Raw genomic sequence first — 26,725 nt, 5'->3', positions numbered from 1 at the left:
GATTAACTGAACGGCGTCTCGCTAACAAGATAAAAATCTAAATAAAACAGCTAGATAACTAAAAATAGCTCACTAGCTAGCTTGCTTTGTGTCTAGTTATCTATCTATCTATCTATCTATCTATCTATCTATCTATCTATCTATCTATCTATCTATCTATCTATCTATCTAAAAAATGGATATCAAAACAATTGATTTTGATCTGTAATCAATTACTTATTGATTTTTGATTTGATATTACTATGCCATCGAAGTATTTGACTTTGCTTTTTTAACTCATTCAATCCCAAAGACGTATTTTTACGTTTTTCACTAGTCGAGTCTCTAGATATTCAATCCCAGGTGCTTCATATTTGTTCCTCTTTTTTTAAAAAAATATAAGTTAAATAAGTACACGGATTTGAATGACCCGCCAAAACAAAAACCTAAAAATCCGTCTTCGGGATCGAACGGAAGGTGGTCCAGCCTTCACCTTTTGCTTCCCGTCAATTCCTCCAAAGTAGCTCCCAGGGTGCGGCACTCCTCTTTGAGTTTCTTGATGAGGGAGTTCTGGGAAGACAGGAGTTCGTCCAGCTCGCCGGCTGCGCGTGCAACAAAACAGACAGCAAAAAAACTTTGGCGCTTTCCAATAAAATCTACTTTTTTAGAAGCGCCTTCTGGCGGCCGTCGAGAGATGAAATGCAGGCAAAAAGTTGCAGCAAAAGTACATATGTTTTTACACGGGACGTCAAAAAACGACGAGGTGGTGGGGTCGCCTCGCGTGCGCCCTTTGGCGCCTTCTCCTCTTTCCGAACGCTCCAAAAGCGGGCTTTCATCCCGCCTTTGAAAGCAGCCGCCGCACGCTCGCCGACATATGTTTCGCTCTTCTTCTCGGCAAACAAACGGCTAATAACAATGGCGGCGTTTTTGGATGGCGGCGATGGCGCTCCACCTGCTCCCACGTTGGCGCGCCACCCGGCACCAACAACCCAATCAAATAAAAAGGAGCGCCAGGTCATGCCTTTGAAAAGTTGCGCTTACTTGACTTTGCTTACTGTACGCGCGGAGGAAAAAAAAAACAATATTTTCAAGCCAGAGCCCACGCCGCAAGCCGCTGTGGAGACGTTTGCGAAATTCTCCTTCAAATATAGAGCATTTTTTAATACTTACAAAACGCTCATTTTACCGCTGAAAAGCGGCGAGCCGCCGCGACTCGTAATACTAAAAAGCTGTGGGTCCAAACAGCGACAGTGGCAGACAAATATTGTACAGTAGATGGTAAGATTTAGAGCGTTTTTCATTACGGCCAGCAGGAGGTGCTGCATTTACCGTTGTCCTTAGCCATAACAAACATGGCCGCCTCCGAAAAAGTGCCACCCCTCTTGTAATATCATTTCATGATAACTAGACCTATGATTATGTTTAAAACATACTGTGGGTCATTAATCTTACACACTGTCTCTTTAATTATCAAATCGATACTTAAGTACATTAAGGACATTCCTTTCCAGATACTTAAGTATTAAATTGATACTTCAGTATCTGGAATTGAACGTGGAAATACGTCCCCGGCATTGAATGAGTTCATACGATGGCTCGCCCACAAACGAGACAATAGACAATCGCAAAAATTTCCTACGATAAGCCGCAACTTTTTTCTCATGCGTTGAACCCTGCGGCTTACATTGCAGTGCATCTTAGGTGCGTTTTTTTGTTTTTCTCGTTTGCGGGCCGGAGGTTTGACTTTAAAATGTATCATTACTTCAATTTGATTTGCGTCATAAAAATGCTAAACGTGACGAGCGCGGCGAGTCTATAATGATGCTTGCCTAACTTTGACGCGCTTCATCTGGTGGGGGCACGCAAACACACGCGCAGAGGGAAGTTTTTGGCCAGAGCGAGAAAAAGTTGCGCTGAAGAATGCTAATTAGGCGAGCGGGCTTTGAATGCGTCTGGCCGCGCGTAGGCCAAAAAGAACCCTGGGACACAGAAAGCCCGGCAGAACTGGCACTGGAAACAAACAACAGCCAAAGCCATGGGAGGGGGGCGGGGAGGAGGGGGGGGGGGGGGGGGGGATCTGATGTCATCTCTAGGCAGCTCTGTATGCATGTATTTAAAAAAACAGGAATATGAAAAAAAAAAGGTGGCGGGTGGATGGAAGAAGAGCAGAAAAAAAAAAGCTCATTATGGCGCTCGTCTGTCTGCGCGGCGAGAGGAAGTGATGCGAGCGACTAAAGGATGGCCATCATGCCCCCCCCCTCCACGTTTCCTGCTGTGCTCTGATGTCAGCTCTCTTTAGACAACATGTGTGCCAGGAAACAAAGCCTTTGTTTTTCCCTCCATTGGCCTCCTCTCTTTTTTTTCTCTTTTTTTTATCTTTATTTTTGGGGGTGTTGCAAGTAGTAGCGGGCTTCAGTTGCGAAAGAATGTGCAGGTAAGGGAAAGGAGGATGAATGTGGGGGGGGGTGCCAGATGGCGCCGCAGATGTGCCAGCAGCAGTTGCGCCGAAGTGCGCGTAATTCCCGGAAAAATGACAACTTTATTGTGCTAATTCAGAACTCGTAAAAAGATTTTTTTTTTGTGTACATTTACTTTTTGGGGGGTGAAAATGTATGGAATAAGATCGCTGTCACCATTTGTAGGAACGCAACTTCACGTCTTTGCATGAGTCTTTCCTTGGATTTGTGGGCGGGATCCATTGCAAAAGTGCCAGCCCATTTGGAGCACATCTTTCAAGGCCGACAGAATATTGTATGACCGTTTAAACATCGGCGCTACCATTCCAGAAAAAGAAAGTGAGATTGTCTTATTCTGTTCTTTATTTTGAAAATAGGTCATTTGACGGCGTCACCAAGATGCCGATATCTTAAAGACTTGATCTGCTGTGAATGCTTTTTAGTTTGCATTTTAATGCGTAATTCAAAGTTGAATGGGTTAGCCAAGGGTCCCAAGATTGCCATGTTAAGGAAGAAGAAGATGATTAGTATGGAAACCAAGCTGGAGATGATCAAGAAATACCAAGAAGGTACCCTCGCAAGGGAATACGGCCAGAACTAGCTCATCACCTCTCTCGAAGCTAAGTAAACCCTTTATGATAAAAAAACAAACAAACCTCAGTCCGAGTTCCCACGCCATTGCTTTCTATTGATGTTTGTCACCAGCAGGGCGCATGTAAGGTAAGGTAAGGTAAGGGACGGGACGAGGCGGATCCAGATGGCGCGACAGTTGTAAGAGCGTCAGACGCTGGGACGCGGCGGGCACTGTGACCTGACCTGTCCTTCCACGCCGCTCGCTTCCTCCTATGCTGCCGCCATCGTCCATTTTGGCCAGCGCTTCCCCTCGCGTGTGTCGCAGGGAACTGCGGCCCGGCTAAGAGAACCGAATCCAAATTCCATGAGCGAAATCCACTATGTCATCGGTTCCCAAACGGGAGTAAGAGTAGCCTCCGGGGTACGTGAAGACACTTCAAGGGGCATGGGAAATGACCACTTTTACAAGCACGGGCATAAATATTACAGTATTAATGTAAATGCAAATTCGTGTAAAAACTGTAAAGCTCTTCATATCTGATTGTGTTCACATCTGTAAGTTGTACATTTGTTACGCTTTGTGTCAGATTTCCCACAATGTGCGCGGACAGTGAACGTCTCACGAGAGTAACATTGAGTGCCCTCCGAGCAGGTGATTTTAAGTTCATATTATGGAGAGGAACGGCGCGCTTTTCTTTTCAAACTAAGAGCAAATGACTTGGAACAGGAAACACCTTTGTCAGAAGTGACCATTTTCTGTTTAACCAGAAATAAAGCAGACGTCACACCATCTATAAAACACACGTAGCGATACCACGACAAACGTACAACTACAAGCGTGTAGTTTAATCATTCGGACATGATTTTAGGTCTTTTTTTCACCCTTCGTTCTCACTTGTCATTAGCGCTACCTTGTGTGGTGGTATTGTTTTTTCAGTGTAGCTTCCTTTTTTGACACTTGTATGATAAATTAATTTTGAGATTGCCTGCCGGTGATGATTTGACCAAGGGGCTAACTAACGTGACTAACGGGGACCACAACGTGCACAAAAATCAGATTTTTTAAGCATTTTACAAGCATTCTGGGGACAGTTTGGAAGCTAGCGTCCTCATTTTGGGGGTCACTGACCTCTCTGCAGATGCTGCGTCTCGATTTGCTGGAGCAGCGCCGCCATCTCGTCCTCACGCCGGCGCCACGTGTGAGCCGCGCTCGCCATCTTGTCCTCGTGAGCTCTCGCCGCCGTCTCGCTGTCCTCTCTGCATGGGGAATCAGAAATGTCTTCAAGTTCCTCTGTAGCTGATGTTCTTTTGAGACACGGCCTAGTTAGTGTCCACTGCGGTGGACATGTGTTTTTAGTACTGTTTTTAGTACTAAACTACTGTTTAGTTCAGTACTGTCCTCAGAGGACGTCCTGGCCTTTGCAACAGTGACACAAATGCGAAATTCATTTTCGTTTTCGAGTCCCGAGTAGTGAAAAAGGAGGGAACAATGAATATGCACTTTTTTTTTTTAAATCCAAACTATCGATGAATCATGTGCAGCCCAAACCGTGATGTGTGATCTATACGTCTCACGGACCAAAGAAGAGTCAACCGTTTGTTTTTTGGCTCAATCGTAGAGCTGCTGCTGTGTCTTGACTATAGCGCGTCCAGCCAAAGCAATGCTAACGAATTCCTCGCTCCAATTGCCCACAAATGACGACGGGCGCAGGTAGCCCCGCAAAAAAAAAACAAAAACAAAAAAACGGCGGGCCCATCCCGGCCGCCCGTCTGTCAGACGCAAAGTTTGCGACTCAAACGGGCCCAGCCGCGCGCCAACAACGGAACAGACACAAAAGCCCGGGACAAACTACAAAGGGAGACGGCGAGCGCTAAAAACACAACTCTTCCCCAAGTCCAAAGAGGCGCTAATGAAGAGAGAATTCTCCAGTTGAAGTGAAAACTTTTCTCCCCTGCAGTGCTTGGCCCGCATCTCTAAAGTGACCGCGTCTGTCTGTTCCATCCCGCCCGCCCGCCCGCGTGCGTGCGTGCGCCTTCTCCTGCTGTCCTGCTGTCTGGGGTGTGAAAGCGGGTGGCGTCGCCGTGCAGGGGACGCGCGGATACTGTGCGCGCGTCTGAGTGGGTGAGCGGAACACCCGCTGGGTTTGAACAGCAGCCTGAGCCACCAAAGCGCACACCAGGGCTCAGCGGGAGATGGCGGCCAGGCGATGCCAGCCATTTGGTCCTGCAAGAGCGTCCGGGGGGGTGCGCGTCTACTTTTGTGCTGCGTGCGTGATTGAAGAGTGGGAGGGGGAGATCGGGCGGGCGCGCTCACACCAGACCTGTTTACCCACCAATTAGCATCGGACGCCGCGCCAGAAAGTTCCAGCAGCAAGCGAACGGAAAAAATGTCCTCGGAACGCACCTTTATACCAAGTGCGCTTGAGGCTGAAAGAAAGGTTCGAAAAAAGTACGCGTGCGTAGTCCGGAAAATACGATAAATGTATCTGTTGACCAGTATGAAGTTAGAATATTTTCAAAACTGATGAAAGCGGAGCGGCGCCGAAAAAAATGTCCTCGTAACGCGCTTTTATATCAAGCGTGCTTAAGGCTGAAAAGAAAGGTTCAAAAAAAGGACGCGTGCGTAGTCCGGAAAATACGATAAATGTATCTGTTGACCAGTATGAAGTTTAAATATTTTTAAAACTGATGAAAGCGGAGCGCCACCTAAAAAAATGTCCTCGTAACGCGCTTTAATACAAAGTGTGCTTGTGTTTAAGGCTGAAAAGAAAGGTTCAAAAAAAGTAAGCATGCGTAGTCCGGAAAATATGATAAATGTATCTGTTGACCAGTATAAAGTTTAAATATTTTTAAAACTGATGAAAGCGGAGCGGCACCTAAAAAAAATGTCCTCGCAACGCGCTTTTATACAAAGTGTGCTTGTGTTCAAGGCTGAAAAGAAAGGTTAAAAAAAAGTAAGCATGCGTAGTCCGGAAAATACGATAAATGTATCTGTTGACCAGTATAAAGTTCAAATATTTTCAAAACTGACACCTTTGTTTTAACCGGGCCGCCAGACGAATTTGTCAAGCGTAAAAATGAGCTGAATTTTTTCCCAATAAACGAAAACGAAATCGATCCCGACCGCTAACACCGATGACCGAAACGAGTAACCAGAAACGTTCATTTGGAATCATTTCATCGGGAAGACTTTTACGACCGTGACAGCGGTCCGTATGGAATTGCGTCGGACCTCGGAGGTTCCGCCGTTGTACCCAAAGAGGACGAGGGAGGTCATGAAACGGACCTCCTTCATCTGCTTGAGTTTAATTTGATCAGATTCCCAGCAGCAGGTCATTAGCATAGACGCATCAAAGAGAGAGACGCTAGTTTGCGGGCTGGACGGGAACCAGTCGGCAATGTGGCGAGCCCTGATGCGGCCACGCACACACCAGCGCAGAGGCTCTGGACAAGCGTCGCTTATCTGGCGGGCCAAAGGCCAAAGCTGGGATGTTAGCGGCCGAGCGGCCAGGCGCAATGGCCGCCGGGTAAAGAGAGGGCGGGGGCGAGCGCCGGGCGGGACCGCCGTAAGTGGGTACTATTCAAGCTGTCGGCCATTAGGCGAGGAGGGGGCGGCCCGGCCCGGCCCGACCCAGAGTTTGCGGCGCCCCGCCGTGCCGGCGACGTCCCGCGCCAGCAGCGCCAAATGCTGCTTTATTAGACGGGCGCCACAAATTGGAGTCAGATGGTGGACTTGGAGGAGACGCTGGCTGGCGTTTTGTACAAAGAGCCGCCAGCACAATGACGCTTTCCCGATACATCGCACAAAGTCACACTGACGTGCGGCCACTTTTGCGCGCTCGCGCCAAAGCGCAAAAGACGTCCCCGCTCCGTCAAAGAACAAAACGTGGCGCTCCATCGCCGCTGCCAATTTTCTCAATTCTAATGAGATTTTGCCACCCGTTTTTCACCCCTCGATCTTTTGCGAATTTTTTTTCCCCATCGAGGTCAATTGTGAGAGCGTAATTTAATGAGAGAAACTTGACAAAAAGTTAATAGCTGTCTGAGAAAATTGCGAACTGCGCGGCGAGTGATTTTTACCGCTTTGAAACATCATAAACGAAAAAAAAGAGCCTTGACTTACAAACGCCCCGACATACAAGGTTTCGAGTTACGAGTAGCTGCTTAGTTTATGTTTCACTTTGTGTTGAAAATTTAAACATCAGATACGGCTAACGTTGTACACATTTACATAAAAAAATTACATACTATTTATACACATATACATTATTTGGGCTATAGCCTCAGACGTCAACGTTGTTAGCACGTCGTTAGCAGTTTAGCGAGAGGGCAACAGAATAACATCACACAGGAGGCACTTCGCATGACCTTAAACCAAAGTGAAACAAACATGCTCAACATTATCCAAAAGTAAATTCTATTGCTCCTGGGTACTTGTAAATGATGCCCAGACCACTGGAAATGTAAAATGTAAAAATGTAAAATATACAGACAACATGACATTAGATCTTTGAAATTGAATTCATTGAAAATTAATTTGGGGCGGGGGCTGGAACACGGAGCTGATTTTCGCGGGCAGGATTCGAGTCGATACGAGTGAGAGTCAAGGTATTATTGTACATGTTACTACGCTTGACGGTTTTGCTAGCACCATGAAACGAAATTATTTTTACAGCGGGGACCCATACTGTACTATATTAGCTGCGACTATTCCTGTTTTTCCATCCCAACCATAACACGTGCGATGATTCATTCCAGGTGGAGCGCACTCCGACAGACGCGGCAGCTATTTCTGACGGACGGCGTCAATTCGGACGGCGTTAATATTCATGCCTTTGGATGCAAACATCGCTTGCCAAGCGCGCCGAAAGAACACGGCGGAAAGCGCTGCGGAGGGGAAAAAAAGAGAGCGTCAAATGAAAAAGCCATATTGAGCATCATTTATTGACGCCACGTGTGACAAATTGCTTTGTGTTTGGTTTTTAGCGCGCCTCCGGGTCACGGCGGCATATGACACACAGAGGCGGCCTGATGTAGCCCGCAGACCCCCTTCATCTGTCTCCTTCTCTCCATCCCATCCCCTCCCACCTTTTTTTTTTCTCCTGTAACTAAACTGGCTGTGTGTCGCTCCATCTGCTGGTTCTTCCTTCAGCGGCCCCGCACCTGTTCACACCTCCTCTCCTGTTGGCCACCTCCTCCCTTTATCTCTCCATCCCTCCCTCCCTCCCCCCTCCCTCCCTCGCTCGCTGCCAGGCTCGTCCCTGGCGCGGCTTGGCGCTCCGTCATTCAATCCATCTGTCGGCGAGTCAACTTTGTTTACAGGCGGCGGCCGCGGCCTCTTTTCTTCACCCCCCCCCCACCGCCACTGTACCCCATTCCCACTTCGGAATACCCAAAGCGCTCTGGCACGCGCTTAAGACATCGCAAATGCTACTGGACCGCAAAAACCTCCTCAGAGGGGAATATTTGATTTCTGAAAAACGAGGAATGGATTTTAATTTCATATTTCGCTTATCCTCATTAGGGACACAGGTGACTTGAAGTCTATCTGAGCTGAATTCAGCAAAGTGGGGGACAGGAAGTGGACAACAATGCGCGGTCTTCAACCAAAGCAAACTAGAGAAAATAAAACACTTTTTTTTCAGGGACGATTCCAAAACCGATTATTAGTACCCAAGGAGGCTGCGAGACAATTTTGTCAAATATTGATCAATATTAATATCATTTTTAATGTTTTTTTTTAATGATATAACCTCCAACTCTGTACTGTGTTGAAATGTCCTGAAGCCTCAATTTTGCGAGAGAGTGCGATGGAGGAGAGGGAGCAAGAGTCAGAGAGAGCGCACGCAAGTGGAGTGGGAAAGCGCAAGAGAGGGATAGAGTGGGCATGACAGAGAGAGAAAGCGAGAGAGCGCAAGAAAGCGAGAGAGCAAGAGGGAGAGAAAGCAAGCAAAAGACAGTGGGCGAGAGAGCAAGAGAGAAAGCGAGAGCGCTTTCCAAGAGAGGAGAGAGTGAGAGAAGAGAGCTCATTAGTGAGAGAGCGAGGGAGGCGTGAGAGAGAGGAGAGAAAGCATAAGAGGAAGTGAACGTGAGTGAGCGCGCGAGATATACATCTATAGAAAGATTGATTTCCATTCCTTACTTTGAATTGCATGTAGCTAATATTTGTGTTGTAAGTGTGGAAACACTGCCATCTAACGGTCACAGTTGTCACTACAGTGCTCAATTGGTTTCTATTAGGTAAGCATTACTCAAGGGTGTCAGCTCTTCTGTATGAAAAATAAGATAAAATTAAAAAAAAAATGTTTAGGATCTATTATTGTTATTACAATTTTAAAAGATGAGAATTGTCATCAGCGGCACTGAAAGAGTTCATCCTGCAGTCAGGTCAAGGACCCAACCCACTTTGAGAACAACTGGTTTAGAGGCTGTACCCATACCGGGGGGGCCGGGTGTATCTAATATTTGCGGAATGACGCTATTTGGCTGGACGGCATGGGCGGGGCGGGGCGGGGCGGCGGAAGGGGAGGCAGAGGGGGACAGAAGCGCGCCTACTGTATGTAGGCCAGCGTCCCGGGGCGCACTTGGCCGCTCGGAGAACAGTTGTCAGCGACAGATTTGCCTCCATCTCGCCCGAGGTCTCCCAGTCGGAGAGCCCGCTACTCGCCTTTCTTCTAGCGACCCGGCGACAGATTACGGCGCCGTTTGACCATCGCGGACCGGTGCGCCGGGAGAGGTGTTCTACCGCCGCGTCGATTCGAGCTGCAAACGGCAGAAAGTCCATCATTCCTTTCAACTCTACTTGATTCATGGAGCTTTATTATGCACAAGTACTGAGAAACCAAAAAAAAAAAGTTTTTCAGAGTGGGGAGTGTATTATTCACATTTTACAGCAAATTTCCTTTATTTCTTTATTACCGCCTGTCAATCCATCACTGCCAGATGCTCATTTTGCTGACCAATAACGAATGACGAGAAACTTTAAAATAACTCATCGAATGCCGAAACTTTTATCCATGTATTTATTTTTAAGAGTTCAGACACTCAATATCCAGGTACGTATTAATATTTTTTTTCCCCAAGCGTTTGGCTAAGAGGGGGTCTAAAACTGGCTGTTATTTAACAGTACTTCACATAATTGTGTACTAAAGTAATTACTAAAATAAGTACTTTAGGGAATTAAGTATTATTGTAATTGATAACTTTAGGAAATTAAGACCCAAAAGTAATCAGTTACTCTAATTATTTTAGATATTTAAGTCCTGAAAGTAATCAAATATTATGTAATTGATAACTTTAGGAAATTAAGACCCAAAAGTAATCAGTTACTCTAATTATTTTAGATATTTAAGTCCTGAAAGTAATCAATTATTTTAGTTCTTTAAGAATATGTAAAATACTTTAGGGAATGAAGTACTATTGTAATTGATAACTTTAGGAAATTACTTTCATTATATTTGATATTTAAGTCCTGAATGTAATCAATTTTTTAGGTCATTAAGTACTACAGTAATGGAATGTTTAAAGTAATTAAGTACTAGGTTAAGCACATTACAGCCAAAGGAGGTGACAGCAAGATAAGAGGCGGAGCCGCGTCCCTTATCTTATCATAATGGCCGAAGTGGTCGTATCTAACCACAACATACGGCGCGTTGCGGGCCGCCAAAGGTAAACACCCGATGACGCACTTTGCCGGCAAACTCATAAACCCGCTAAACCAGCTGCGTGAACTTTAAGAGGATACGAAACCAAACCCATGGCAGAGGGTTGCGCTTTTGGACTACGTCGCTCACCAAAATGGCAGAAGGGGGGTAAGTCCGGGTGTTCGCTTCCATTTGAGCCTTTCAATTCATCAAATCTCGTTTCTCCAGGGAGCTGTTGGAAATGGAAACATTTCTTATGGAGTATGAAAATTTGCCACTTGCGTGCGGCCGCCGTAGAACATACTTGTGCTATACGTCCAGGGAGACGGGACGGCAAGCCGCCGAGACTGTTTTCAAACATCTCAAAAACGAATCCAAAACGCGTGGTTCTGAAGGAACACACGCAGAGGTGAGTACGGGGAAACCTAAGGGAGGCTCCGCTCGGATAAACCCTGAAATCCAGCGTCCCGTCCAGCTTCTGCTAACGGACGCCCTGAAAGCTTTGAAAGCCGACTCCAGCTATGAGGTGGAGTGCTACTCGTCTTGGTCTCCGTGCGGAGACTGCGCTGAGCGCTTAGTCGAGTTCCGTGAGGAGAATCCACACGTGAGTCTCAGCATTTTTGCCTCGCGCCTCTACTACATGAAGTGGCCGTCATATCGTGAGGGCCTGCGATTGCTCCGTGCCGCTGAGGTGCCCGTCAGCATCATGGCTGCAAAAGGTAGCTTGACAAAAAAGATGCCGTCATTCTCCAAATGGAAGACAAACTTTTTTTTTTTCTTCACAAAAATGAAGGCCAAAAGCATGGCAAGTTTGACTTGTTTTTTTTTTTAATTAAACGCCATTCGAGGAAACTTGATACGTCAGCAAAAAAGCCAAGTTTTGATTTACAGATACGCCTTATTCTTACTGACAATAATTACCGTAATGGGACGAGCTAAAGGGCTGCCAATAGGCTGTTAGCCTTCTAATTTCTCAAAAGCTGACAATGCGCCCTATAATACGGCACATTTTATACGCAGTATAAACCGCAAGTTTTTATTTTTGGGGATGAAAAGAAAAAAAAAACTTAAACCGCCGTGTGAATTCCTCAGTTTTTACCTCTGCATTGCGGATATATATATATATATATATATATATATATATATATATATATATATATATATATATATATATATATATATATATATATATATATATATATATTTTTTTTTTTTTTTTTAAATGAACAACAATGAAATAAATAAAGATCAAGTTAAAATTTTAAAATACCCGATTGAAATTTTGATACGCTAAATAAGGACAATCAACAATAATATCAATATCAATATAATCCTTGATTTGTCTAGGCATTGATATCAAGCGTCTTTGAATGGAATCAAGAGGTATGTTTTCCCTCCCATATCATCTCTTTTTGGTCTCCCATCTCCATAGATTTTGAATACTGCTGGAATCATTTTGTCGATCATCAAAACACACCCTTCATGCCTTGGGAGGACCTCGATGATAACCATGACTATTATAAATCAAACCTTGACGATATCCTCCAGGAGGGAAATGACATTGGAGACATTTCCGCAAAAGTGAAAGTGAAAGTAAGTCTCATAAGAAGACTGAAGTGGGAGGGGGGGGGCTCTTCTCTTTCGATACCAGCTAATGATGGATTGATTGATTGATTGATCATTTTGCAGGCCGGTGTCGACAATATTACAAGACAGCTCGAGGATTTATGAGTGGAGAAGATTGTCTTGTGACGTCATAATAATTAAAATAATATCCTTGCTGTTTAATCATTTTGTGATGAATTTGTTTCAAAAAAACTGCAATCACTTTCCAGCACTCATATCAAAGGAAAAAAAAGGCACCTTTTAGTTTTGGATTCGATGATTTTATGTTGTTTCCAAGATTTTACGCAATATCTGTTCGACGGAAAATTGAAAAATGAGATTTGACACGATTGATTATGGGAAATTGTGTGTTTAAATGGCATCGCTTTACAGCATGTGTTTTTATGTCGGCTTAAAGAGCACTTGAATGGATTGAACCTTTGCACTTAAATAATATTACTGTATGTAAAAATGATGTTTGCAATAAAATGATTCCCCAAGAAAAACAGAAAACAGGCTCATTAACATTTATATTATAAATTGCATATATTGTATTATAATATTGGATATGATACATTTTAGTTTGTTATATTGTCCCTATTTATGATTTTTTTTCATTTTTTGGTTACTGTATTTAAGTTTTAAATGGACACATTTTCGAACTGAGTACGTTTTTTTTATGTTTGGCTTTATTTCCAAGTTTATCTTATTCTTTCGTATGTACAATCCATACATTTTTATAAACAGTACGTGTCCATTCGTCCATCCATTCGTTATTTTATACTACACACGTTTTAATGTTTTATTTGTTTTGTTATATGTTCTTTGTAAGTTTTTTTAATATTATACTGTCGTTTCATTCTATTAAATTTTTTTGTTTGTTTTTGTTTCTTATACAATGTTTTTGTTCATTTTACATTGATTATACTGTATTTTTCATTGATTGATTTTTTTTGTTTTTAATTGATTATACCTTATTATGCTTTTGATTTATTATACAGTCTTTTCATTTATTGCTTTTACATTTGTTTTTCGTTAGTTATTTCTTTTGCTCTTTTTTAATTTGTTTGACGTAGTTTGTTTATTATAGCGTATGTATTTTCTTTCTCTTTTGATTTTTTTTTGTTTAAAAAAAAATTGTTACAAATGGGGGTGAAAGTGAAATGTGAACAGCGCTAAAATGGGGTAACGCTATCTTGACTAAAGTTCAAAGGGTTTGGACAATTTTTATCTCCGAACCAATTTTCGTCTCTAATCCCTGAAATATCTGATTATTGATTAGTTGTCGACGAATCAAGTACTTGCAGCTTTAATAAGAATATTTGGTCGGTTCTGTTATTCATGACGCGGCGTTTTAAAGTAAACTCCCAAAATCGTGCCACAAATGATGAAAAGAGTGGAGAAAGACAATGTGACAGCGAGGTGAGGACGCGAGGGCACTCTGACAGCGAGGAGGCGTCGTCACAAGGCCAACGGGCCCGCCGCTGTCAACATCGCGCCGCATGCACCTACTCTTCAGCCCGCGCACACACAACACACACGCACGCACACACACAGGGCTGGCCGGGAGCCCTCCCAGCTGCCCTATCCGTAACTGTCTGATTAGTTGTGCTAAGCAGCCCCTCCCCTGCCAACCGCGGTGCCATCTGCTACCCAACAACATGGCTGCCGACCAGACGCGCACGCGCGCGGCCGGGCTTATACCTGGCACGGCTCGGCCGCCGTCACGCAGAGACGCGCGTGTCAAACTCCGCACACACAGGTGTCGCCCCAAGGTATCCACACTTAACGTTCGCACAAAAGAAACGCCGGCGCCAACCGTTCTGCCAGCACAACAAATGGAAATTAGACACTTTAATAGACCCGAGAAGTCAGGTTCGACAACACTCGAAGGAAGAACGGCGAAGGCCGAATTACAGCGTCGCCTCGCTTCCGGAATTGCGCCTCGACTCTATTGCGGATTTTCAATTTCGGAGACGCAAGTGGAGTTAACGCACGGGATGCCTCAAGGCTCCGTGCTTGGCCCTATGTTGTTTCATGTGGCCCGGGTTTGACTGGCTGAAATACCAAACTTGCAAGTGAATATTATTACATCATGACTTCAGGTTTACTTGACCATTTTTCTAGATCATTTATTAATATTTGTTTATTACATATTTTATTTTCGGATGAAATCAAAAAGTATTTGTTTTTTTTTAAACATACAAAAAAACCTAAAACAACAAAAGCAAAAAAAAACAAGAACACAAATTCTATGAATTTTTATGAATTTTTATTTATGACCCACTTTACCGCGGGTTTGCACCACCTTCTACGTCAGACCATTCCAAATGTAATGTCAAATGTATGTTTGTTTTTTTTTAACATCTTTAGGTCTCTACATTTATAAAAATCTGTTAAAATATTAGAAGTATGGGTGTGTGCGTTTGTTTACAGGTAAGCGCGGCAAAGTCATCCTCCTGTGCCCCCGCCGCCGCAGCCCTATTATGCCGGGCCGTGATTGGACAAGAGCCCCCCGCTGAGTTTGCTTTGCAGCAGTTTTGTCAGGCGCAGATTTTGGCGCCGGCCCGCTCGCAGCCAGCCTCTGGCGGGACGCGGCATCTGCTGCCTTCACCGTCCTCATTTACACTTCTCCGCCCTCTCGCGCTCACCCGCGCCGCTCTCTCGTCTCCGCCTACGCAGACCTCGCCGCCGTCGCCGCGGCGACAGATGAGGCGGAGGAGCGCGCAGAGAGAGCGAGCAGCGGCGGCGTGACATGTTTAATGGAGTTTGGGGAAAGTTTGCTCTGGTCTCGCTGCGCGCCCGAGGTTGCGGAAAAACGCCAAGTAGCTCGGCACTGCCCTGTAGCCCGCCGTCTACAAAACGGGACCGCTATAGTGCTCTCAGTGCTGTATGTATGATATATATGTGTGTGTGAGATTATATACATATATAATATATATATATATATAAATCCTTCTGAATCAGAAATTGATTCTGAATCAAATTGTAGTCCCTAAAATCAGAATCTTATGGAATTGTGAAACAGTCTAAGTTTCACCCCCGTTACTATTTTTGAAATATAAATATAAATGTAAATAAATATAATAAATATAAATATTTACCGCTTTTCACGTTGAATTGGGATCGGGTCGCCGCACATAGCAATAATCTACATAGAAATGACACGAATTGTTTCTCAATTTGGCCCTGAGGCTACAATTACTTTTCCACCCCAAATTTCAACTCGCCAAAAAAAGGGACAAAGAATCCAACGAGAAAACTTGCTGAACTCCGAGCAAAACGCGCTCATGATTATGCATCGGCGATTTCACAGAGATGATGTTGGACCGGGAGGCCTAAAACTTTTTCGTCACACGCGTGCCTGGCTTGAGATGACCACCGGGGCCACTTTTCACTCGGCCTTCCGCCGGGAGCGACGAAAGGAAGACAGAAGAGGAGGAGGAGGAACGCAAGAGGAAGGAGAAGAAGGGAGCAAACAATCAATTCAAACTTTGCAAAGCCCTCTGCTGGGCTGGGGCCGCGGCGCGCGTGCGTAGGCGCGCGCGTGTATGGATGTGAACAGAGTGGCGGGGATTAGGACGGATCCTGGGCTGTCCAACTCACAGCTGGCTGATGATCCAATCCTGGAGCGCACCAGACGCCAAGGGACCCCCCCCGCACCCCCGCCCCCAATCGCAAGTGCGTGTTTATGTGGGCCTATCGGCACGCGCTACCACCGGTGATGTGAATTTACCCGAAATTACCGTAATTCCTCAAATATAAGACGCGTGGGTATTTAGAATCCGCCCTTAACTTTGGGGTCAAATTGTGTCATAGTAATTCTCTACAATCTACACTTTGGCAACAATGATTTAACTGTAGCAAAATAGAATACATGTCCATCTATTCGTTTTCTAAAGCCGCTGATCCTCACAAGGGTCACAGGCTTGCTGGTGCCTATCCCAGCTGACTTCGGACACCCTGAACTGGTTGCCAGCCAATAGCAAGGCACAAAGAGATGAACAAGCATTCACGCACCCAATGACTGCTAAGGACAATTTAATGTCTGTACACCTGCCATGTTGAATGCGCTCCATGTTGTTGCGCAGCATCCGCGTTCCACCAAGTTTATGATTGTGTGTATATGCCAAAAACCGCAATTAATAAAAGTCAGGCGGAATACCTTTCCGTGTTCGCGAACCGCTGCAGTCTTTACGTACTCAATCAGCTAAAGACAAATAACTTTTACATGACCATCTCGGTTTTAGTAATATTCCCGTGCGTGAACAAGGATGGACTCGGACGTTGGTTCAGTCCGCTCGCTTCTTTTATTGACAAAAATGCTGTAACAAACTCAGCTAACACAAGCTTCCTGTCAGCTGCAACGGGCACTGGCTGCTAACAGCCAACTGACGTCCGCCCTCGTACTCGTGCAAATCTTCCTCAAACGGAGTTGAATTAAAAACAAAAACATCAAAAATCTCATTTTGAAGATGACCGTTTATAGGACACACCCATAGTTTTGGCCTTCACTTTTGGGGAAAAAAAATACGTCTCATATTCGGGGAATTACGGTTGGCGGGAATCAAAGGAGCGCCGGTTGCGGTGACCAATCAAAGCGCTCCGTTGGCTGGTTCCGGAGGGTCAAACAAGACGCTAAGGCAAGAGGACAAAAAGCCAAGCGCGCCAGCCGCTCGCCGAGCCTCACGCGGCGCCGCGTGACCCCCCCAAGGCCTGCAGATGGACGGGAAAGACACCCAGCTGGAACAGCAGGGCCGCGCAGACTCCACTTGTTTGCTTTGGAGCGGCGATAGGGAAAGAAAGGTTCACGTTTGCTTAAGCTCATCATATCCCGTACAGGAAATGGAGCATCAAATGAAAATGTCTTCACAGCTGTACCTTGAGCTAAACGTTTCATTTTTATATGACTTTAATCGCCTTGGCTAGCCTCGATTGACTCCTTCCGCAATCGGTATGTTAAATATTCTAGGTCGGCGGTGTCAAACTCGCATAGAGGAAAATGTATTAGCAAGTGGGCTGGACCAAGAAAATCATGGGATGTATTTATGTAAATGTAAAACAGATGTATTATTCTTTTTTTGTACTGTCCAAAAAGGTACAAGCACAACGTCACGATTAATCGCAAAACATTAACATCAAACATTTCAAGTTTCATTTAAAAGAAGAAATGAATTGAAATCTGCTCATTTTTATTCTATACATTAGAAAATCCTCTTGTGGACCGGACCAAATCCATTCACGGGCTTGTTCTAGATGTATTATTCTCATTCTGCTTTTAAATGCATCGATGAGGAGTACAAATGAAATGATCAAATATTTTGTTATGCAGATATCCTTCAGAAAATTGCTTCGCATATTTGGGTGTGGGTATAAAATAAAAAATAGATATTTTTACTGTGCAAAAGAACAGCTATGAGTATAATTAATAATGTATATATTTTTTCATTTTTAGAATAACTTTATGTACCGTAAATTTCAGACTATAAACAGCCACTTTTTTCCCACTTTGCTGCCCAATGTTTTGATCTGTACATCAAAGCGGAAACATTGACGCGAAAGAGGAAAGATGACACAAGGAAGCTGATGGTTTCACCCCATTGACCGAAATATGGCCAGAATGATGTGGAAGAAAATGACCCGAAAATGGTCAAAATACTGTAAAAAGATTAAATTGTCTAAAAGGTGATTTTCTTTGTTGTTCCAATGAAGTCCTATAGGAATAAATCAACTTTTTATAACCACATGTGAATTGTTTGAAGTGCGCCTGTGCGTCTCAGGCTAAAAGTTTGCAATACTGCAAAAGTAAATAAAAATGGCCGAGTCAACAGCTGCCCAACATGGCGGCGCGCATCTGCCGCGCCATAAAACGACATGGCGCCCAAACGCACATGCGGCGACGTGAGCGTTTGCGCCAATGGTGACTCTGGTCCAATGTCTCTGTGTGCTTGTGCACAACCGCTTACAAAACACACGCGTGCGCACACGCGCACTGAGCGCGAAACACATGAGGGCTCGCCATGCGGCCGGCGTGAGCGTTAGCGCCGGCCAGCTTGACAGACAAACACACTTAAACACAGATCAGAGCAAACACGCATCCGGCACCGCGGGGCAGCGCCGTCACATCTGTGCCCGGCTCAAACATCTCCACTGCGGGGCGACGGCGGTGGCGGCGGCGGGTCGTCGGGTAGCAGATGACACCAAATAGATAAATGGGCTTTCGCCCTCGGCCTCTGTCCGATTTCTGCTTTTAAAATACAGCATTCCCTCGCTACGACGCTGTTCATCTTTCACGGCCTTGCAGGGTTTTTTTTGCAGATTTTGCGGGCAAACCTTTTGACTCAAGGGCTGCAAATGTTTCTAAAATTTAAAAAAAAATGCGATTAAGATAGAAAAATGTGGGCTATCACACAATATCTCACTGGATAAAAGCAAACTTTGGAGTTTACGTGTTTCAGACACGTCGAGGTGACTTTTTAAATTTGTCAAAGTGACCCAGGGACATTATTGCTCTTCCTTCCAAATAAACACAACTGGAGGCTTAATCAGGAGATGAACGGCGAATGAACTGCGAGTGATGTGTTTTTATTTTGGATTTTTGTACGAAAAACTAAGGGAAATCTTTCTCGCATCGCACTAGCTCTGCCTCAGCTCGAGCCAGGAAAATTCCTGGAAATAGATGAGAGGAGAAAGGGCGGCATGCAAGCGAGGGGGGCCGGTAGGGGCCGGTAGCGGCCGTCGAGGCGGCGCAGGGGCCACACTGTACAGCGTGCGCGTACGCCAGGGAGAGGAGGAAAGGCTCAAGTAGCAGTTTGGAGCTGCTGGCGCCGGCTGGGCGCAGGGCGAGCGAGCCAGCGTGTTTGTGTGTGTTTGCGTATTATGTTGTGGCATGCCTAACCGGATTAGAGGTGACCTGGTGGGGTCCAGTTGGTCCCGGGACCACGGCGCAGCGGTTGCCCGCGCGCGTTTCATATGCGGGCGCCCATTTTTGTTTAATAGGATTAGCCGCTACCTGGTGCCATTACAGTTGGCGCGCGGGCTCCCGAGCGGGCCCGGGTCGAGGGCAGAGGGCGGCGCGGCGAGCGCGTTGGCACGCGGGACGGGATTAGGCGCTAACCTGGTGAGGTGCAGTTGGCGCCGGGCGCTCGCCAGCTGTTCGGCCAGGCTCAGGGCTTCGGCCCGCCATTGGCCGCCGTCCCTCTGGGCCGCCTCCAGACGCTGCCGGCAGCCAACCAGCTCTGAGCTCAGCTTTTCCACTTCCTGTCCCGCGGAGAGACATGTTGAAAACAAGTGCACTTAAAAACACCACGTGCTATTTTTGCCTTTTTTATTTGCAGATACGTTCGAAAATATAACGTACACGTCAGCTCGGTTAATCGGGATATTCTAGAGTTGTTCGTTTAATTCACGTGTTAGCGGCGCCGACTTTTCCAGTTGCCTTTACCGTAATCATATGCTGTAAAGGCGATGGGTAAAAAAAGTAAGCCTAATCGGGTCAAAAGGTTTTAGGGTAAAATTACTAATTGAAATAGAAGTGCCCATTTTTCACCCGATTTGGGTTATTTTTGACCCAATTGTCTTTAGAGAGTAAAAAATTGTGATTAAAAAACTCTTCTTGAAGTAAAAAAAAGGACTGACACAAACTTTGGGGTCATTTTTTTTGTTAGTTTTTATGTATGTGAAATTTGACCAAACCTGAGAGGATTTGTCCAGCTGCCTGCTGGTCTTGGACTTGAGGTCCAGTAGTTCTCGCTCTGCCTCCCCTTTTCTGAGCTGGGCACCGTTGAGTTGATACCTGAGCTCGGCGCAGACCTGAAGGAGACCCAAGTTGTTGTTTCAATTTACTAGATTATTAAATTGAAGTGTCGCATCCATTGCTTTCTTATTTCATTTAAATAAAACTTACAGAACATCTATTTTGTTTTTAGGTTAAAATTCAAAAAACCAAGACAACAAAAAAAACATCACACATTAGATCAGCATTGGGTTTTTTTTTTTGCTGTTATAAATGATCATCTTCCTACAAATTATTCATGAACACATCTTCGTTATCATGTATGTCTGAGTACTTGTAATGTCAATTAAAATTGATATATAATAACATTACGACACAGGCTACATTAGAAGTGATACCCAAAAATGTATTGTCTTTCCATGCTATATGGATGTATATGTGCAATTTAATAAAATTAGCCAAGAAAAAAAATCCTTAAATTAAATTTAAAAAAGTTCAGAAGTGCTGGTGGCTTTAATAGAGTGGTGTCCATAGCTTAAGTTTTGCTGCCCTCCAGTGGAATTCCAGAAGATTACAATACAAAACTGATCCGAGTTGCGAATCGAATCGTTTGTGGTCATATTGCATCAAAAAAAAATCTGTTTACTTTGCTGTTCTCTTGTTCCACACTGGCAAGTTGTCGCTGCGCATCTTCCAGCTGATTGGTCAGCGAGGTTTTGTCGGCGTGGAGTCTATCCAGGTGGCCCTCCAGCTCGGCGCCGCGTTGGGACAACCAGGCCACCTGATACACGCACACAAAAAAATCTTTATTAAGAAACACATCAAGAAGCCATCATCACACATCACATTTGCCAAGATCTATCTTGTGTTCCTCACGAGCGTCAATGAAGTCACTATCCGGTAGCTGCAGCGCTATCGCCATTATTATCAGTAACTTTATTTGAAGCTTTTCGAACCTCATTGAACTGTGAAGATCTCTAGTGCAGGTTTATGTCTGAGTACAAAAGTTGCAATTACGGTATTGGCCAGCTCCTCCTTCTGCCTGCGGCCCTCGTTGCGTCCTTCCTCTCTGGCCTCGGCCAGTCTGTCCTTCAGGGCCTGCGCATCGCGTTCTCGCTGCGCCGTCAGTCGGGACAGCTCCCGGGACAGCTGCTGGCACTGCACCTCCAACTGCGTGCACAAACAGTGTAACAATGGGCATGCAACATTTGTAAGAGTGTCACTATAACACGATTTAGCCACTTAATGTGCTAATTAATGTGCTCTCAATTTGAAAAGAGATACAAACTGTGCTATCAAATATCCCACAGGGGTAATCCATACTGTTAAATACTTGATCCTCTACATGGCAGCTCCTATTCCTATTTAACTGGGATGTCGTAATATGATTATTCTCAGCTAGTTTTGGTGCGCTGTGTGTAATGCTCTAACGTGGCAAAAGAGGGCGCCAAAGCCCAAGCTAATAAGAGTACAAATTCAAATTTCTTCAGACAAACATCTCATGTAGTATTTCAGAAAGGAGCTAAGTTTAGCCAGGGTTGGGAGTGGAAGTTATGAAGGGGCCACCTCGGTTTTGTGCAGGTGAGCCTCCTCGGCCATCTCCACGGCGCTTTTCACTTGCAGACACGCCGACCACTCGCGGTGCTGACCCTCCTGCCGAGCGCAGCGCGTCGCGCTCAGGGCGGCTAACAGCTCGTCGCGCTCCCTGAAAAAATGAGGGGGGGGACTTATAAGCAAGGTCGAAAAGTACCCGGATTCGTACGATACTAAATACACGAAAGGCGATGGAGCAGGAGAACAGGGCACCGCGTGGAGTCTACTCACTTGGCACCGCGTGGAGTCTACTCACTTGGTGAGTCGGTTCACAGCCTGGACGTGCGCGTTGGCAGGAGCGCCGGCCAAAAGCGCCTCATTCTGAGCGCACTTGAGACAAAGGCCGGCCACGCGCGGCGCTCCGTCGGCCCGCAGCGCCGCCGTCTCCTGCTCGCTGCGTCTCAGGCGGCCCGTCAACTCCTCGCACTCGTTCTGACTGGCAGACAGATCCCTCCTGGGGGCGGCAGGGGGGGGCCGATGAAAGCGAAGACGGCGAGACTTGGAGCGGCGAGAAAAAGTCCGAGGCCCACCTGAGAGAGATGACCTGAGCCTCCAGTGTTTCAATCTGGGCCTGATGCATCGACTTCAATTGTTCCTGACGCACGCAAAAGCAGGCGCGGTACTTTTCGTCAGCGTGGAAGTCATTTAAAAAAAAAAAATGTGTGGCTCATCGTAAAAACTTTGAAATGTGCCCAAGTAAAACCGGACACGTTCATGAATAAACAGTTTGGTGAAATGCATTTTACTGCAATATACTGCAATAAGAAAGCGTCTCAAAATAGTTTTCTGCATGAATAAATAAATTTATACACAGATAAAGTATTTGTCATTGAATGTCTAAGATTGTTGAAAGATATAAAAAAAATGAATGAATGAGTTAATATTATTTAAAAGCAATGAAAACATACTGTACATACAGGTCTGAGATGACAACACACAGGATTGTTGTGTAATCAAATATAGACGGGATTTATTCTAAAAACGAACCAGCTCATGCTTCCAAGATGTATGGTGTTCCCCTCCCTTGGTCACATGACCGTCGCCCGCCATGTTTTCATTGGCCTGAAAAAACAAGGCTGCATAAGTTGTGGAAAGATGTCCACAAACTAGGGACACATGCAATATTTAAGGGAGCCATTAGGTAGCGACAATTCTTTACTTTTTCAAGATACCTGGTAAACTTTTTCATATTATTTCAAATCATCTGATATGAATCTTTTAAATTGCAAAAACACTTACTGAGGAATTGTGCATTATTTTTGAGAGGACAAATACGAGCATGGACTTCAATCAATGGTGTTTTGATTGCAAAATACAGTTAAAAAATTATTTTTTACCATGTGGCTTGGAAGAGTGTCCTTTGGAGACACGTCCGGGAATTTGGTTTTAAGCTCGGCGCGCAGTTTTTCGTTTTCCACCACCACCACTCGAATGCGTTGTTTCAGATCCTGCTGCTCTTCCTGTCACACACACACACACAAACACACATCAAGTCAGAAAACCAAAGCAGCTGAACACACAAAGGGATTTTCAAACAAACCTTGCAGAATCGAACCTCAGCCTCGAGGTGCTGGATGTAGTCTGGTGGGTTCTGAGTCACCGGGACCAAGTCCTAGCAAAAAAAAAAAAAAAAAGTGACTTATGCAATTGTGCTGTTTAATCAATGTATAAATTATCAATAAAATGTATAGAAAGTATGTCATTATTTATTATACATAAATTATATACTTACAAAATATGTGTACGTATACAATTGTGTTTATACATAATCAATAACTATATAATTTACATGTTTATATTTCTAAGGTATACATTTTATGTTTTTATTATTTATTCATGTTATTATTATTTTCTTTTTCTTTTTTTATTATGCATTAAATTCATGAATGTGGATGTAATAGGGCAGTCACTATAAAATGTTTAGAATTGATCATCCTATTGATTATTGGCTCAGGTAATGGACTGGCACCCTCCAACATTTGATAGCACGATTTTGGGGGTCAGCTTATCTGACTTGGTCAACTTTATTTCCAGACATAGTAAATGATTATGATTATGTACGTCTATATGCATTTATCTACACAAAATGATATGTTAGCATGTGTGTGAAACCTGTTTACTCTACCTTTGAAGGAGAGAGAGAATCTGGCATCTTCTTGCCCTGCTTCCAAAGAAGGCTCTTCAGTTGATTGACTGTAAGCACATAAAAAGTGATTCAAAGTGATTGAATATTAAATTTCCATGAGCCCGTCGCTGGTGTTTTGCTTTTTTACGGGCCTTTTTGTATGTTACATGAGGGAGCGCGCTGCACCTGCTTCGCTCTGCTTCTTCTGGCTCCATTGCGGATGCTCCTTCTCCGTCATGGAGGCCGGCGCGCTGCCGCCGGCGCCGTCAGCGCATCTGACCGGCTCTTCCTCCTCATCGTCATGGTGGCGGAGCCGCTCTAAAGCGCCGCTGAGCTGCTGTAGGCTTTGCTTGGCCCGCTCTGAAACACATAAGTACAAGTTAATTATGATTCAATCCATCCTGTCCTTGTTTGTGTCATGGGAGCAGGACAATCTACATCAGTTGTAAATAATCGAAGTGTTGTTATGAATACTGGTTTCCCATGGGGCTGATTTGATAGGAGGAACGGGTGTTAGTGAGAGGTGAATTGAAGCTGGTTTGCGTTTTGAATGTAAGTACAGCGCCTGTTTTTGGCCCATTTTTTCACTCACAATAAGATGAATGGTCAACGTGATGGATGGACGGATAGATGGATGTTTCGTGGCCGGCTGGCATTTAACGATGTCTTGAAGGGGGGCGAGGCAGATTCACGGTGAAAGGTGCGGCTTCAGTAAACAAGACCTTTCACTTCCTGATTAGCAATATCAGTCACATAAAACTCATATTTAGTGAGAAGTTAAATTGCCAATGCGCCAAATGTTATTTATATGCATAGATTTCATCGTGGAAAGTTGTAAATATGATAATATGGGCCTTTGAACATAAAAGGAAAATCAGACTGTCAAGCGGGCTTAAGAAACCGAAATCCTCAGAGGGAAAAACGCATTGCAGGTGTACCAGTTTAATCCAAGGGATATTACAAGGCAACAGGTGGCCTCAACTTTTACATGAGACTGAATAAAAATCGATGATTCCATGTTTTAATAGGATAAAAAAAATGCACGCACAAGTGTCGTAAACAAACGCCATCCAGCACTAAGTAAATATGATGCTATAGATGAAGATGATGACGATGCCTGATGCCTATGGCTAACTAGCCACGTTAGCGAAAACACAAAAAAATAAAAATAAAAGGGCGCCCACTCACGCGTCAGCTGTTTCTGGTAAGCATACAGATGCTCCGCTTCCTCCTCGTCCGATTCGAAAGGTTTCATTTATTGCACTTGAATGCCACTCAGCGAGTAAATGTTGCACGCTAGCTAGCTAGCTATTTAGCTAAAGTAGTAATAATAAACTTAGAGCCGAGCGTGGCAACTGTCAGTTGTTGTGTTTGTTTTACTTACCCTCTCATACCGAAAATAAGTTGTTATAAGTAGTCTGTGTCACCGCCCGGGCTGAGTATTTCTACGGCTAACAAGTATTATAAAACGATGCAGCCCCACAGATGACGTAGCCTCAAAGTAATGCTGGGAGTTGTAGTTCGTATTTTCGAAAACGCAAACGTCCACTGTTTTCAAAATATGGATTTCCTTTGCTAAACTAAACTAAACTAAACTAAACTAAACTAAACTAAACTAAACTAAACTAAACTAAACTAAACTATTAGTTTAGTTTAACTAAACTAAACTATGGATTTCCTTTGATAAACTAAACTAAACTAAACTTAGTTTAGTTTAGTTTAGTTTAGTTTAGTTTATCAAAGGAAATCCATTCTACTACCCTGTCAAGAAAGTTAATAAAGCTAAATTTAAATTGTGGTTACATTCATAAAAAAAATATAAAAATATAAAATATATAAAAAACTATCTTGAGTTCAGTTCAAGGTATACAGTAACATTATTAATATTATTATTGTTGTTCTTGAATAATAGTAGTAGTAGTAAATATTGATTATTATTTGGTTATTATGGACCATATAAGATTTACTTACTTCAATTTTGTAGTTTTTCTTTACCTCTTTTTACCTTGAAATTAGAAATAAAACTGAATAAAAACAAATAAAAGCGTAAAGTAGGATTTAGATCAAATCAGGTCATTGATCGAGGAGTTGTTAAAGATTTATTATTTTTAAATTTTGTTGTACTAGAACTTTTATAGCCATACTAAAGAAAATAAAAACAAACAGTAGAGTGTTGGTTTAATATTTCAGTTTGATGTGCTTTTAGTTTAATTTGATCTGGGGTTTTTTCATGTATGTAATCATACTGTATAGTATATGAAGAGATTTATTTATTTTTTGCTCAATAAAGCTGGGAAAATGTATCGAAATATTTCAATTGAAAATACTCCTTGACATTTAGAGCAGATGTCAACCTGTGAGTCACCTGTTTCATCACTGCAACACTGTTCAAATTACGCAGTTTGCTTGATTTTTTTTGTTCGGCAGAAGACTCCGGGGGAAGTTTCGTGTGACAAATCAATAGCTTACTCTTCAAACAAAGGTAACCATGGAAACAGCATCTTCCTATTGCACAATGGCAGCTTTCTGTCCAACCGTGCTGTACTTTTGACTTTTGTATCATTTCGGGACCTGAGATAGAAGAAAGAGTGACTCACGGGTTCACTGATTTACCGACAGCGTTATGACCTCGTGACCTTTCATTCCAAAATGTCCCCTCCCACTGCAGCATCCACTTCCTCCTGCAACTCTGTGGGTGGGTGTGGGGGAGGGTTACTGGATGTTGCTCTATTTTAGGGATGGGACCAAGGCCACAAAAAGTTTTCAATTTTATCCCACCGGTGTCCAACATGTGACCCGAGGGCCATTCGCGGCCCCGCATTTATTTTCAAAAGGCCGAAAGAATATTTTACTGAATAGAATAAATGCCTTTTTTGTTCATGTGTAGGACAAAATTGGAAGCGCTAAAAAAATTACGTAGTGATGTGCTTTTACTATTTTGGACAGTTAAAATAAATGAAGTTTGAAGTTTTTGTTTTAAAGTTATTTAAATATATACCATGATTTTATTGGTCCG

The 26,725-nt window shown here is 44.0% G+C and overlaps 2 protein-coding genes across 7 annotated transcripts in view; one reads left to right on the top strand and one right to left on the bottom strand.

Moving 5' to 3' along the window:
• The window catches only part of sdccag8 (SHH signaling and ciliogenesis regulator sdccag8), a 31,579-nt gene extending 6,374 nt beyond the window's left edge, over positions 1-25,205 (bottom strand). The window contains exons 1-15 of one of the 4 annotated variants that reach the window (XM_088420794.1): positions 25,094-25,205; positions 23,896-24,069; positions 23,710-23,777; positions 23,125-23,196; positions 22,922-23,044; positions 22,572-22,646; positions 22,115-22,206; positions 21,841-22,038; positions 21,558-21,696; positions 21,009-21,161; positions 20,638-20,772; positions 19,952-20,068; positions 19,374-19,516; positions 4,138-4,265; positions 473-581 (exon numbers count right to left, since the gene is read on the bottom strand). In XM_088420794.1, coding sequence (XP_088276920.1) covers positions 473-581; positions 4,138-4,265; positions 19,374-19,516; positions 19,952-20,068; positions 20,638-20,772; positions 21,009-21,161; positions 21,558-21,696; positions 21,841-22,038; positions 22,115-22,206; positions 22,572-22,646; positions 22,922-23,044; positions 23,125-23,196; positions 23,710-23,777; positions 23,896-23,947 — 1,604 coding nt within the window. In that variant the 5' untranslated portion in view covers positions 23,948-24,069; positions 25,094-25,205. Of the gene's footprint in view, positions 1-472; positions 582-4,137; positions 4,266-19,373; positions 19,517-19,951; positions 20,069-20,637; positions 20,773-21,008; positions 21,162-21,557; positions 21,697-21,840; positions 22,039-22,114; positions 22,207-22,571; positions 22,647-22,921; positions 23,045-23,124; positions 23,197-23,709; positions 23,778-23,895; positions 24,070-24,897; positions 25,070-25,093 lie in introns of those variants that run through there. The other 3 variants (XM_088420791.1, XM_088420792.1, XR_015866322.1) reach the window with 3 other exon arrangements.
• Positions 10,631-12,769, top strand: LOC148419791 (DNA dC->dU-editing enzyme APOBEC-3H-like). 3 transcript variants are annotated; one of them, XR_015866324.1, is made up of 5 exons: positions 10,631-10,819; positions 10,880-11,060; positions 11,127-11,456; positions 12,084-12,244; positions 12,341-12,769. XR_015866324.1 is itself a non-coding variant. In XM_088420798.1 (4 exons), exons 1-4 carry the CDS (start codon positions 10,806-10,808, stop codon positions 12,380-12,382), a joined length of 708 nt encoding a protein of 235 aa, XP_088276924.1. In that variant the 5' UTR covers positions 10,639-10,805; the 3' UTR covers positions 12,383-12,769. The 3 variants fall into 3 exon arrangements, 1 of the variants encoding a protein (XP_088276924.1); XR_015866323.1 differs by having other exon boundaries at positions 10,644-10,819; positions 11,127-11,370; XM_088420798.1 differs by having other exon boundaries at positions 10,639-10,819; positions 10,880-11,370.
• Positions 25,206-26,725: the final 1,520 nt, after the last annotated feature.

The sequence above is a fragment of the Hippichthys cyanospilos genome, chromosome 8 (genome assembly GCF_059441005.1).
Source record: "Hippichthys cyanospilos isolate Australia breed blue-spotted pipefish chromosome 8, RoL_Hcya_1.0, whole genome shotgun sequence".
Lineage (NCBI taxonomy): Eukaryota > Metazoa > Chordata > Actinopteri > Syngnathiformes > Syngnathidae > Hippichthys > Hippichthys cyanospilos.
Note: the sequence above shows the minus strand (reverse complement) of the source record. Positions and strands in the feature narration are given on the sequence as shown.

What these genes read in the sequence shown, in the direction of transcription:
- LOC148419791 (XM_088420798.1), top strand. An exon ending in CAGCATCATGGCTGCAAAAG is followed by an intron (nt 11,371 to 12,083) that starts GTAGCTTGACAA and finishes CCATCTCCATAG; the next exon opens with ATTTTGAATACTGCTGGAAT. An exon ending in CCGCAAAAGTGAAAGTGAAA is followed by an intron (nt 12,245 to 12,340) that starts GTAAGTCTCATA and finishes ATCATTTTGCAG; the next exon opens with GCCGGTGTCGACAATATTAC.